This window comes from Muscardinus avellanarius (assembly GCF_963383645.1).
Source record: "Muscardinus avellanarius genome assembly, chromosome: 11".
NCBI lineage: Eukaryota > Metazoa > Chordata > Mammalia > Rodentia > Gliridae > Muscardinus > Muscardinus avellanarius.
This window is the reverse complement of record NC_137797.1, coordinates 55066577-55080785: the sequence shown is the minus strand read 5'-3', so window position 1 is coordinate 55080785 and position 14209 is coordinate 55066577. Positions and strand designations below refer to the sequence as shown.

At 41.5% G+C, this 14209-nt stretch overlaps 1 protein-coding gene across 1 annotated transcript in view; it reads left to right on the top strand.

Annotated features, from left to right (window-relative positions):
* Window positions 1–12447, top strand: part of IRAK3 (interleukin 1 receptor associated kinase 3) — a gene marked incomplete at its 3' end in the record, with an annotated part of 52267 nt that extends 39820 nt beyond the window's left edge. Inside the window, exons 9-12 of the mRNA XM_080704836.1 lie at window positions 8551–8752; window positions 9499–9561; window positions 9647–9811; window positions 11971–12447. Coding sequence (XP_080560962.1) covers window positions 8551–8752; window positions 9499–9561; window positions 9647–9811; window positions 11971–12447 — 907 coding nt within the window. The remainder of the gene's footprint in view (window positions 1–8550; window positions 8753–9498; window positions 9562–9646; window positions 9812–11970) is intronic.
* Window positions 12448–14209: the final 1762 nt, after the last annotated feature.

The following is a 14209-nucleotide window of genomic DNA, read 5'->3' as shown; positions in this document are numbered from 1 at the left end:
GAGGAGTTCAGATCTGATTCAGGGGTAGGGAATGTAGGGCACCACCAGCTACTTGCCCTTCCTGAGGCTGCTCTTAGAAAAAGTTTTGAAATCTCTGTTTTCTTGTACTAGTATTTTCTTTGTCCTTCCTCCCTTTTTATCAACCACCTCAGCAATCTCACTGTTATCCCTGTTATCACTGGGTAAGAATATGGCCTTTGGGGTCACACAGATGTCAACACAAATCCCTGTCCCACTACTTTATAGCATTGTGACCTTGAGCTAGCTCCTTGATGCCCCAAGGCTCAGTATCTTTCCTCATTTGGAACTGGGCATGAAGCCATTACACCTTTTCCCAGGGTTGTGAGGATGAAATGGGTCAATACACAGAGAGCAAAGCTGTAACGATTCCCATCGAATGTAGACTCTCCTCTTTCACATTTTAAGTGGTTCATCCAACCTGTCTTTGGACTCTGGCCATCCTGAAGGGCCCAGCACATGGGAGCCCCTGCTCTATTTGAGTATATTTCTAATTACTAGAACTTCTTTTATATTGAGCTCAAATCCTGTGACTCACTTTTTAATTCATTTTGCCTCTGGAGTCATCTACATACAACTAAAGAAACAAAAGGTAAAAGCTTATTCTTCTTTGTAATCAACAATTTCTTAATCTTTTCTTCATATAGCTGAATAAAAAGATTTTTTTTTCATTTAACTGCAGTAAATCAAAAGAACATCAACAGAGAAATAGCAGGGTTAGGTTTTAGTTCTGGCTTTGCCATTAAGCTATTGTGCATAGAATAAGTCATGTCAACCACATGGACCTCATTTGCCTCATCTGAAATAGAAGCAGTATACTGTAGCTGCCATGACAAATCAGTTTTATTGCACATTCCATCTTGGATTGATTAGTAATGGCTTCCCGAGTATAGTGTTGAAAGGGAATCTATGAGTGGGTGCTCTCTGAACTCAATCATTTATGTCTGTCAATAATGAGGAAGGGTATTTGGCAACATTTGTGTTGCATACTTGTCATTCCCATGCTGAGTGGCGTAAGGCCATTATGGTTTCTGATCCTCTTAATGAACTGATATGTCACAAATATTTATTTAGTTTCTTCTGTAGGTTCAGCATTATGGCTATGTAAATAACACATGATAGTCTCTGTTAACTACTAAATGGTATTAATCAGGCCACCCAATGGGAACTTGGAGGAAAGGGGAGCACTGGCATTCAGTGGTTGAAAGGGAATCTATGAGTGGGTGAAAACCTCATGGAGGAAGTGACTCTTATGGTCACATGGAAGATTTGGAGATAAAGAAGGGAGGAAGGAGTGCTTTTCAGATGAGGACACAGCATAATGAAAACCCCAAGACAGCCATCAGCTCATCTTATCCTGACTGCATCGTTAAGTACCAACACATTAATGGTGGCAAGTAGACGGCAGGCAGATTAGGGAATGCAATAAAAGCCAAAGGTGTTTTGACTGACTGTAAAAGTCAACTGAATACTAGTTATGAGTCCTCCCAGTGATCCAGAGATTAAGCATCACTGCTATCATATTGATGTGACAGGAGAAAGTGGAGGCTTCCGGAGGTTAGTAACTTAACCTCTGTCATGTGGCTGTAGCGGGGACATGTATCATTTGTGTTTATGTGAGTCCAATCATCATACTTTTATTAGAGAATGAAAGGTCTGGGATTATTGGGATCATATTGGCGTCACTGTCATGCACACAGAGAAGTTGGAATGGAGTGGAGAGCATGGTGAGTGTGCACAAATTAGGGGATGTGGACATTTGACTCCTGGTGAAAATGGTGGTAAGCAGCTGCCTCTTGGACTGTGGATTAGCCTGAAGATTTGCACTCTCAGTCGAGTTTGTTGGAGCAGTCAGAGCAAATGGCTTTCTAAGAAAAAAGCTATCAAGGGCATGGCTGAAGAACACCCACAGGAGGAAGCCCACGCTGCAAAGGTATTTTCAACAAATCTGGTGATGTAGCCCCAAAATGTCTTAGTGACTTTAGCTCTTCCAACAAAACTCACTTCCAGATGGTGGAATTTGAGGAGGATAGAATTTAAGGAAAAGAATTTTGAAGAGTTGCAGTTGGTATTCTTGGCAAAAGACTCTCACATTTTTACTTAGGAAATGAAGATGTTTTTGAATTACAGGATCCCGTGGAAGCATCAGAAGGCAGTAAACCCCCTCGCTATTTGCATCGTGTCCCTCACCATGCTTAATTGTTTTCACATTTATGATCAGTTTTCAATTGCAATGCAGTTTATCCTCCAGATTTTTTGATCCCAGACATTCGTTCCCACTAATGTTTCTGAAGCAACGAGATGATCTTAAGGACCATTTCCAGTGTTTCCCATGGGGTCCTGTCATTTGTCTCCTGCCAAGTTAAACAGTCTTCCATACAAAAAGAGAAAGGAAGCAAGAAGCCATTTGCTTAAAATTGGATTTTTGAAAGATGGAAATTGATCAGAGATGTTAGGTTGAAGTGAGGATGTGCACAGAGCATTAACTTTGTGAGGGGCTAGAAAGACTGACTGGTGGGGAAGAAGGAGTAGGGAGCCACAGATTGTTCCCTTCCAGCAACCATGCCACTCTTACCTGAGGACACAAGCTCCTCCCGCTGCCACCCCAAGTCTGATATGTATTCTGTGAATTGATGTGGGGCAGACTGGTGAGGTTGGGCTCCAGCCCAATGTTTAATAGCATGTTAAAGCCTGCAGGGAAAGCAAAATCTGTGTGTTTGTTTGATTGATTGTTTAATTAACCATTCTCCTCCCCCTCCCTTTTCCTGCTCAAGAAAACCTTTTTATTTTTTCAGAAACATTTTAGATATAAAAATTCTTTTTTCCTCAGATTTTTCTATTTTCCCCCTTTCTTTTCTTCTTCTAACATATCCAGATGTGTTTATTCCTTCCTCTAAGGGATTCTAAGACAAATAAATATTGCATAAATTAAAATTTCCCCTACTCTGTTTGTCACTTTATTTAAAACCCCAACTTTATTTACTATAAATATAGGCATGTACATGCCTGCACAATACATGCTTATTTTTTCTTTCTCCATAGTCTTAAATTATTTAGAAATATTACTACAGTTAGGTTTGCCCAGAACTTCTCGGGAACTATTTTAAAACTTGACTGATTCTTTGAAAAAAATCAACCTAAGGGCCATCCTGTAAGCCCTCGTACCATTGCTACTTATATCACAGAGCAAAGCTTCATGGGATTTTAAGGTAAGAGAATGGATATAGAATGGGTGGTGGCAAGTCTACATCCTTTAAAGCACACTTGGAATAGCAGGGTGTAATCCCAATACTTTGGGAGGCTGAGGCAGGAAGATCACAGGTTTGAGGCCAATCTCAGCAACTTAGTTAGACCTTGTTTCAAAATATTACATTTTAAAAAGGTGGTTAGGAATTTAGCTCAGAGGTAGAATGCCCCTGCATTCAATCTGTAGTACAAAAAAAAAAAAAAACCCAAAAACCCTCAATTAACCATTACCAGATTTTTTTCTTTTAATACCTCCATGGAAGCCAAGGCTCAAGCTCACCAAGTCCTGCTAGGTTGGTTGGAGTTGATGGTTCACACCTGATGTGATGTGGCTGGATGTGGCATTGCATACCTGCGATCCCAGAACTTGGGAGGCAGAGACAGAAGCATCACAGGTTTAAAGCCAGCCTCAGCAGCCGGGTATGGTGGCACACACTTGTAATACCAGCATTTTGGAGGCTGAGACAGGAGGATCGTGGTTCAAGTTAGCCTCAGCTACTTAATGAAGCTCTTTGCAACATAGTGAGACCCTGTTTAAAAAAAAAATAGGTCTGGGGGTGTAGCTTGATGGTAGAATGCTCCTGGGTTCCATTCCCAGTGCTGCAAAATAATAATAAATAAAGCCAGCCTTGGCAATTTAGTGAGGCCCTTTTTCAAAATAAAAAGATAAAATAGGGCTGAGATTGGAGCTCAGAGGTAAAATGCCTCTGGGTTCAACCTCCAGTATCACACACACACACACACACACACACACACACACACACACACACACACACAGTCTCTATTTTCTCTCTCTCTCTCTCTCTCTCTCTCACACACACACACACACACACACACACACACACACACACACTATCCCCCTCTCTCTCTCTCTTTTCAGATCTGGGGATGGAACCAAGGGGCATTTGACCTCCAAGCTACACCCCCTGCCCTATTTTTTATTCTTTATTTTGAAACAGGGTCTCACTAAGTAGCTGAGGCTGTCTGTGATCCTCCGGTCTCAGCCTCCTAAATGCTGGGATTACAAGTGTTTGCCACCACACCTGGCCACCTGGCCAGCATCCACTTTAGTTGCGTCTTGCCCAGAAAGGCAAGGCAGGGAGCTGAATCTCATTCATATTCCCTCTATCCTCTCTCTCTCTCTCTCTCTCTCTCTCTCTCTCTCTCTCTCTCTCTCTCTCTGTATGTGTGTATCTTTTCTGGTCACATGCAGGTTCTGGGGAAACTGGTCTTGCCTCATCTTAGGGAAGGCAGGACATCTAAGATCTAAGGAGGGGTGTTTGGGTGCTGTGACAGCAGCGATGCAAACAGCAACTGTGTCCTGTTGTCACAAAGAGGGCAGATTGGTCTTTATTTCTGGAGTCAACTGGGTAGAGTCCAGAAATTTCCTGAAGGTTTCCATGCTAGCACTCAGTATTCAGCACCAATATATACATTCTTTTAAAATCAATCATGCTCTTTCATGTCAAACATGTCCTCAAACATGTCCTTTGCACTTAAGTCCTCCATGATAAGTCAGGTGTATCATTTTTCTTTCTTTTTTTTTTTTTTTTAGGCCTGAAGACATTAACCAAGTTAGGAAACAAATTGATGAGCAATTCCCACTATAAAGTGGGATTTTGGGGTATTCATGTCCTCCAAAAGAATTGTCCTAGAGGTCCCTCCTCTTATGCCCCCTGACTCAGGATAGAAACGCATCCTCTGTGTAGAATGCTTTCCACTCTCACACAAGGTTCTTCTGCTATAAGAATTATCAGGAGATATGACCATCTCTCTGATTATGGTTAAAAAGCTTTATGGTGAAGAGTAGGAAAAATAGGTTGTAGAAACACTAAATTGAAGATGTGGGTCATTTGGTTTGGACCATGACAGCTCACAAGCTGCCCCTTTGCATTATATTGTTATGATTTTAGTTGTTTTATGTTGTTTTTTTTTTGTCAGTCTAATTTCACCCCACAGGATAAACTTTCTCAGTTGACCTGCACAAGAGCTAAAAGCATTTTATGTTGGAACATTCAATTTGAGGCTGAGGCAGGGGAAAGAATTAGGGTAGAAACTGATCGTTGAAGGGCCTTTTGCAATTTCCACTTTCCTAAAACAGAACATCCTTCTTCCTCAACTACTGTTAACCTTTATTTGGAACAGAGTAAATCACTGGGCTCAAAATTTATGTTGTGTACCCGGGCCTGCTAGCAAATAGCCTGTCTTTTCACCAAATGTCACTGTTCAGTGTGTAAATGTGAATAATCCCACGTCTCATTGATGGCCTCTCCCTCAGCCAGCCCACAGTGGGTGTTTTGGGATAATGTATGGTGTGGCTGCTCAGCTGTCCTCCGCCCAACTCTCACAGGTATGTGACTCACCAATTTCTGGAATCTTACCACCGATTTTGCTGGGGATCAAGTACATGAATTAGACTATGAATAGGGTTGTTTTTCTTGCCTCCCCTTCACCCCTCTCATTTGTACTTAAAAAGCTTCAAGGTCTCTTAAAATGTTTCATGGATTCTGTTTGGGAGGTAATCCATGGTTCTCGATTTACAAATGAAGATACCATGCCTTCTTTAGAGCTGGGGTAAAGGAAGAAGACACTGCAATCTGGCATTGAGACTTTTTCTCTCTTTCCTACTGCTAAAATGAGGTGAGGTGTGCAGAAGCCGCTCTTAGAGCAGGAGAAGCTACAAGGGCAGAAACTTGGGTCCTGGCCATGAGGGTTGATGAATATTCCTGCCCACCTTCTCTTCTGGTCCACCTGGAGGACTCCTGTATTGATGTACCCCAGAACTCTGAAATCATCAGAGCATCTCTGGAAGCCCCAGACTTGACATGAACAAGTGATGAGTACACCCATTGGAGAACTAACTGTGAACAAAATATCTGGAATTTTTTATGGTTCTGGGATGGAATCCAGAGGCATTCGACCTCCAGGCTATATCTCAGCCTTGATTTTTGGTTCGTTTGGAAACAGAGTCTTGCTAAGTTAATTAGAGTCTCACTTCTTGGTGAGGCTGTCCTTAAACCTGTAATTTTCCTGTCTCAGCTTCCTAAGTACTGGGATTACAGGCATGTGCCATCAGGCTTGGCTGTTCTTATCTATAACTAAAGGCACAGTGAGACCTGACCCCAGTTTATAAATTCCCAAGCTATTGGCTCTTTGCCTCCTTCTCATGAAAAAAAAAAATTACTCAGCACCCCCCTGGGTGTGTCTACAACCCATTTATTTTTATTTGCTGTACCCCAGTTGCACCTAAGGCTGCTATTGCCCCCCTAGATCAGTTCTTTGTATCCTTCTGGGGCAGAAGTATTGAAGTATTGCAAACTTGTGAAATCTATGCAGCTCTTCCTCTTCTGCAGAGATAAAGATGGTCCGGGATAGTCAGCATTGTTCTTCAAATGAGAAAAATAAAAGAATGAGCAAGGAATGACACAGAGGGGGCCATAGAGACCCAGACTGGCTCTGGATGCTGCCAGGTTCTTGGGGAAGAAGAGGCGAGGCGAGGAGAAGATTGAGGATTGTGTACATTGAGACACATCTTGGGGACCAGGCCTTTCTGGCTTTTTCAGATGAAGCTCATGCATATGGTGGGTCCTTGTATCTCACAATCCTCTTGCCACCCTGATAATAAGGAGGGAGGAGTCAAAGTATAAAGCATGCCTTTCTCCTTAAAGGACCCTGCATGGCTCTTCATTTTGTCAGCAGTCAACTCAGTCCTAAACAAACTGTGGATTAATATTCTTGAGGCCTTCACTTCAAACATTGGACTCTTCCCCCCCAAATCCTTGCCATAGGAGTAAGTCTCTGAATCCTCAGAATAGTAATAAGACTGCAATTCAGGTCTTTGGAACCCAGGCCTGCCTGTTTGCTTACTTGTTCAACAAGAGCAAAGACTTTTAGAACCGTTGCTAAGATTCAATATTTGTTACAATTAAGGCTCTCTTATTACCCAGTAGCTCTTATCAATTTAATAACAGGCTGTTGTACTACAAATGATAGCACTTGGCACATTGGATAGACAGGCCTGGTAGTAATTACTTTAGTTTCAAGTGACAAAGAGCCAGCTCTGAATAGCCCAAAGCAAAAGTGAAAAGTAGGAGTGTCTGCTCTGACCACATCCCCCACCAAGGCTTCTTACACCCTCATGATTGATCATTAATCTCTCCTAGCTACCATTTATTGAGCAGTGTCTGGCAGTCGGTGCACTTTATATATCCCACATCAATCTTAAAAGTTATATTGCTCTCTTTGCTTGTGAGGAAAGAGGGACCTGAGGCTTAGGGGATGAAGTAGCCCATCAACAGTCTCAGAACCTGAGAAAGGCAGAGCCGGGCTCGCCCATGGGACTGCGTCTTCCTCTTGGCTTGGCCTTTCCCAACCCTGCTCTGAAGGCTTTTTGAAAGTATCAGTAAGCTGATACTTACTCTCAGTCAAAAGGTCAAAGATTATTATGGTTTTATGTGACAGCTGCTTAAACTGAATATAAGGACTTTGCCTTTGCTTCTGCAGGTATTTATATTTTAAATAAGAATAAAACAACAACAAAACCATAGAGATGTGACTGTAGGGCAGGACTGTATTTAAGGCAGTGGCTGCCAGTGATTCCTCAGATCATTCCTGGGTAGTGGCTTGGCTCTGGTAAGCCAGGCATTTCCCAGCACAGCTCTATGCACATAGCAGACACTTACTCATTAGATCATTAAAACTCAGTTCACATTCTCATTAACTGTAAGAAGAGAACAAGGAGAACCACTTTGGTGATCTTTAGCTTATTCTATTGACAAAGTCTCAGCTTTATCCTTATCTACCGCCTATGTATCTGTATCTGCAAATTTGAAATGCCCGCTCTTCGTAGGTCAGGGTTTTCTGTGTGTGTGTGTGTGGGGGGGGTGTCTGGAGATGGAACCCAGGGGCATTTGACATCCAAGCTACACCCCTAGCCCTATTTTTTATTCTTTATTTTGAAACAGGGTCTCACTGAGTTGCAAAGGGCCTCACTAAGTAGTAGCTGAGGCTGTCCGTGAACCGCGATTCTCCGGTCTCAGCCTCCCAAATGCTGGGATTACAAGTGTGCGCCACCACGCCCGGCTAGGCCAGATTTTTGCCTTCTGTTTTACACAGCATTTGGATTTACACATTTTTCAAGAATGGAACAAGTGTTTTCTAGTTTGTGGAAATTTGTGTTTGGCTTTATCACTGTTCTGAATTAACCAGATACGTAGCATTTATTTCATTGCCTTATTTTATGCCTTGGTGATCTTTTGTCTTGTCTGTCCTTGGTTACAATTATAGTGCAAATACACTTTTGGATGATCAGTTTCAGCCGAAACTAACCGATTTTGCCATGGCACACTTGCGACCCCACCTAGAACATCAGAATTCTACCATAAATATGACCAGCAACAGCAGCAGCAGACAGCTGTGGTACATGCCGGAAGAGTATATCAGACAGGGAAAGCTTTCCGTTAAAACAGACATCTACAGCTTTGGGATTGTAAGTGTCGATCACAGGCTAACATGGGGGAGAGTTTATTGCTAAAGGCATCCTAAACCCTAAGATTTTTTTTTTCCGGTACCAGGGATTGAGCCTAGGGGCATTCTACCTTCGAGCTACAACCCCAGACCTATTTTTTATTCTTTATTTTGAGACAAGGTCTCACTAAGGAGCTGAGGCTGGCTGTAAACCTGTGATTCTCCTGTCTCAGCTTACCAAGTACTGGGATAACAAGTATGCACTGCCATGCCCAGCTCTCCTAAAAATTTTTAATTACTTATTTTTGTTATATGGATTCACTTGTAGTAATTGTATAGATCAATGGGTTTTTCTGTGACATTTCCATAAGTGCATATATCATGTTTTAATAGTAACCACCTTCTCTACTATTGCCTTCTTTTTTCTTCCCCGGTTCCCATCTCCTTCCCTAATAGTCCTTTTAATAGTCCTTTTATTTTATTTTTTATTGGTGCATTGTGGTTACATATTTTAATGGGTACAAGATGGCAGAAGTATACATATGCACATCACTTGTGATAAAAAGGATTGTTTTCAGTTTCAACTTTTAGACTTACTGATTTCCTGTTATTCATTATCATGTACATTAACTTTGTGCAATCAGTGGAGTAGTAAAACACAAAGGCATTAATTAAAAAGAATTATATTCATTGTTATGGCTCATAATTGCAACAAATATCATGTATATATTTGACAAATATAGCTGACTTTCTATATATTCCTTATAGGTGATAATGGAAGTTCTGACAGGCTGTAAAGTGGTGCTGGATGATCCCAAACATATCCAGTTGGTAAAAATTATCTTCATTTTGGCACCTACTTTCTCATTTTTCTGACCAAGGTCTATGTAATAAGGTTATATTTTCCTCTTCCTAGCGGGACCTCCTTATGGAATTGATGGAGAAGAGAGGCCTCGATCCATGCCTTTCATTTCTAGATAAGAAAGTGCATCCCTGTCCTCGGAACTTCTCTGCCAAGCTTTTCTGTTTGGCAGGCCAGTGTGCCGCAACTCGGGCAAAGTTAAGACCATCCATGGATGAAGTATGTATATATATAGTTTCATTGAAAACTGAGCCATGGAAAATAAAAATTGAATAAGTTGTGTATCTAAGTGAAATATTTGTCACTGAGGCAAATACAGCCTACCCTGGAGAATTCCAGCCTGATAGATATCCTCTCCAAGTCCCAAAGTCACATCATTTGGCAGTCTGGTGGAGGTCACGACTGGATAGAACCAAAGCACCCTTCCAAAGTGAACGGAAAATAGTTTGGAGAGAATATTGTATTCAATATTTATTAAGATATCTGGCTGATTAACATTCCACATATATTTCCCCTGTTTGTTTTTAAATTTATTCTTTTGTCCATACATGTAATTATCCATTCATTGGTTTGTTTCTTTGCATATAAACAAATACTCATTTGGCCCTTACTTTGGATGTGTGAACTTTGTATTGGGGCTGGAGGTGCAGTAGTGGTCAAGATACAGTCAGCCACGTAGTTCGATGAGGAATCAGATCAGTAACGATGGGATCTGGGTCCTGCGAGATAAGCATAGTGAGAGGTGGGGGCCCAGGCTGCTGAGAGAGAGCACAGAGTCAGGACCACACACAGCCTGTGGCAGTCAAGGGCTTCTTGGGAGAAGTGACAGGTTGGAGTAGACAGTAGTAAGGATGGAAGGACATTTTCTACAGAGAGAATCAGCACCTGTGTGGGTATCCAGGTGATGGAGCTCCTGCACTGAAATTGCAGGAGCCCCGAATCATGGGAGTAGGCAGGGGGAGGGAAAGGCTGCAGGGCTTAAACCAGCGGAAGCTGCTGGGTGATAGAAAGATGTGAATTCTATTCTAGGAGTTTGGATTTTATCTCAAGTCATTGTAGAACCATGGAAAGGCCTCCTCCCCTGCCTCTTCCTCCTTCATCTGCACTGGGGCTTGAACCCAGGAACATTCTATCTCTGAGCTACACCTGCAGCCTTTTTTATTTTATTTTTTTTATTTTGAAACAGAGTCTCACTACTTGCTGAGGCCAGCCTTGAATCTGCAATCATCCTGTCTCTGCCTCCCAAGTATTGGGATTACCTGTGCCCCTGTGCCCAGCTTTTAATAAGAATTCGACATAATCAGAATGTAAAAAGCACTGGCCTGGGTTAGGAGAACATGTTCTAGGCTGACACTAACCAGTAAGGATGGTGGGGACACCTTTAGGTATCCTCCTCTCTACAAGAAACTATGAGCTAAGTCATGGAGGGATATAGAATTAGGAACCAGGAAGTCTGGGTTCAAGCCTCAGGGGTGTTCCTTAATGGCAGATGGTTTGATTCTCTTTTCTGAGCCTCAGCTTTATTTCTTATAAAATCAGAATAATGATGTTTTGTATACAATAAATGAGATAATATGTGTGAAAACATATTGCAAAGTGTAAAGCTCTCTATATGTATTATAAAAAGGTGTGTTGTATGTGCAGATAAATTACATTGGGTCAGAGGTTTCATATCTGACTGCTCATCCAGATCATCTAGGAAGCTTTTAAAAGACAAATTGAAGCCGGGCGTGGTGGCGCATGCTTGTAATCCCCGCGCTTGGGAGGCGGAGACAGGAGGATCGTGCAGGTTCGAAGCCAGCCGCGTGCACTGGCTTAGAAGACCCTGTTTCCAAAAAATAAAATAGGTCTGGGAGTGTAGCCCGGAGGTAGAAGGGCTTCCAGGAACCCCAGTACCACACACACAAAAAAAAAAATTAAAAAAAAATAAATAAAAGACAAATGTATGGTCCCTCATCTCCTTAGTTTTTTGAGTAATGATCTTTAGTTTGGAGCCAGGGATCTGTATTTACAGCAAACTCCCAAGTGGTTGTGGCGTCTGAAAATGGCAGATCTGGTCAACACTGCCTGCTCCCTTTCGATCCTCCACTTAGGATAATTGAATTAAAATATGTAAAGGGATTCACCGAAGGCTCCAAAGCTAGCTGGTAGCGTCCAGGGCTAAAGTTAGGTCTCTTGATATTTAACTCAATGCAACTTCTCTTTTATCTTGCTTCAATTCATTTATCCTTGAAAGGGTTTCTTTCTTCTTTGAGATCTAATTCAACATTCTGTAGTTGAACTTATTTCATGGGAATGAGAGAAAATTCCTTAATAGGAAGGAGGTGAAAGGGGATGTTATTTGAGCCTAACTCAATGTTTGTATCTTTGTTAATTAGGTCCTAACTACTCTAGAAAGTACTCAAGCCAGCTTATATTTTGCGGAAGACCCTCCTACATCGCTGAAGTCCTTCAGGTGTCCTTCTCCTCTCTTTTTGGATAACATACCTAGCATTCCAGTGGAAGATGATGAAAGCCAGAATTACCACTCACCACCAAAAGACAAAGGTTTGAGAAAAGATAGATTGACTCAGAAAACCCCTTTTGAATGCAGCCAGTCAGAGGTCACATTCCTGGGCTTGGACAGAAAGACAGGGAGTGAGAGAAATGAGGATGTTCGCAACATGCCCAGTTCTTCTTGTGAAGAGAGTTGGTCCCCGAAGCATGGAGATCTATCCCAGGATGTAAGTGTCATGGAGATCAGTTTGGGCCCTTCTTTAGAGAGCCCAGGCCATTCTCACAGGAGCAGGCCACTGGAGGTCGGATGCTCCTCTGAGTTTTTCTGGAATGATCATGAATTGTACAAAAAGGAATAAATATTACCAGAAGGTAAATGACAAAGCAGGTGTTTCTCTGGGGCACCTGAATAAAGAATGTTACCTTGAGAAGACAGGATCTCTATAAGTGATGCCAAGAAAATGCCTGATTATACATTCTGATTATGTCAAGGTAATGCCAGTGTACCATTTGGGTGATTCCATTCCTTCCTTCTCAAACCCCAAACAGAGCGGCGGGCGCAAATGTTTCATCACAGTCATTGCCTCATGGTCAAACCCAGGCTAAATTAGAGCCATTCGATATCACTCAAGATCCTGGGTTCTGACTCCAGCCGAACAAAGTGTTCAAAACTACCAAGAGTGGCTGGATTCCTGTCTCTTCTCCAGAGTCACTGTCAGAGTTGCTAGAACCGCCCTCTGCAAAGGACATTGAGTGGGTTCTGTGGTTTGGTTTAGCTTGCTTGCAGGGATTGTAGAAAATGTCTCATTTATACATGCCGATAGATAACTTTGAAAAGAATTGCCTTTTTACTATGACCCTTAATATTTTTCTGTTCACTCATGTCAAGGTTGACTGGGTGAGGAGGAGCCAGGCTCAAGCTTGGCTAGGCCAGGCTCTCTGCAGAAAGGGGATTCCTGACCAATGCCAATATTTCTATTTTGCATAGTGTACTACATATACTCTAGGTTTTTTATACTATTTTACATAGTTTTTAGTCAGAAATCTATTATATTGAGTAGAATATGATACTTTAATTCGTATTTTTTTTCTTTAGAAAAATGACTGGTCACAAGAGTTGATATCAGTTTTGTGCTAGGTTTTAGTCTATACCTTCCAACAGTGTCCCTCCCCGCCCACTGTTCCCTGAGTTTCCTCTTAAAATTCTACCCATTTGTCAGATTTGCAAAAGTCCCATGCTCCAGGATGCCTCCCTGATCTCTCCAGCCAAATCTGCTCATTCTGTCAGCGTTTTCATAACAATTTCTTTGCATTTCTATTGTATGCTTGTCTCTTTCCAAATTATATCAGCCACTTGGGTCATCTTGTCTCTTACTAGATTATAAACTTTATTTATTGTCTATTGTCACTATAACAGATTATCACAAATTTAGTGGCTTAAAGTAGCATTAATTATTTTACATTCTGGGAATTCCTCAGTTCATGATCTCTTTCTCCATCTTCGAAGCCACCAATGTAGCATCTTCAACTCTACCCTGCTCCTGATTTCTTCATTACTTTTTTTTTTAACCTGAGATCTCTACTTTAATCTTATAAAAACCTTTGTGATTTTATTGTACCCAATTAGATAATCCAGGAAAATCTTCTTCTCTCAAGATCCTTTTGTACCTACAAAGTCCCTGTTGTCATGTAAGATCACATATTATCATGTTTCTGAGATTAGGACATAGACATCTTTGGGGGACCATTACTCTTTGGGGGACCATTACAGAGTGTATAGGAGCCACCTCCTCAGGACTTAGAATCTCAGCCTACACAGAGCAGGTGTTTCCTTATAAATTAGGTTGAATTCAATTATATCTCTGAAGCCACATAATCATAAATTCAGCTAACATAAACATTTCTGAAAAAATTAACAAAGTAGGGATTACAATAATAGAAACACTCAAAGAAAACAATTTCCAGAGGAATGATGGAATCTCTCTTCAGGAAGCTGTAGAAGAGTAAATTTCTAGATTTCTGTGCATCAGGGGAATAGACAAATGATTTTTTTTCTGGTGAGTCAGTATAGTTGAGTTAATTATAGTCAGGTCAGAGCCCAAGTTCAAGAACAACTAATCC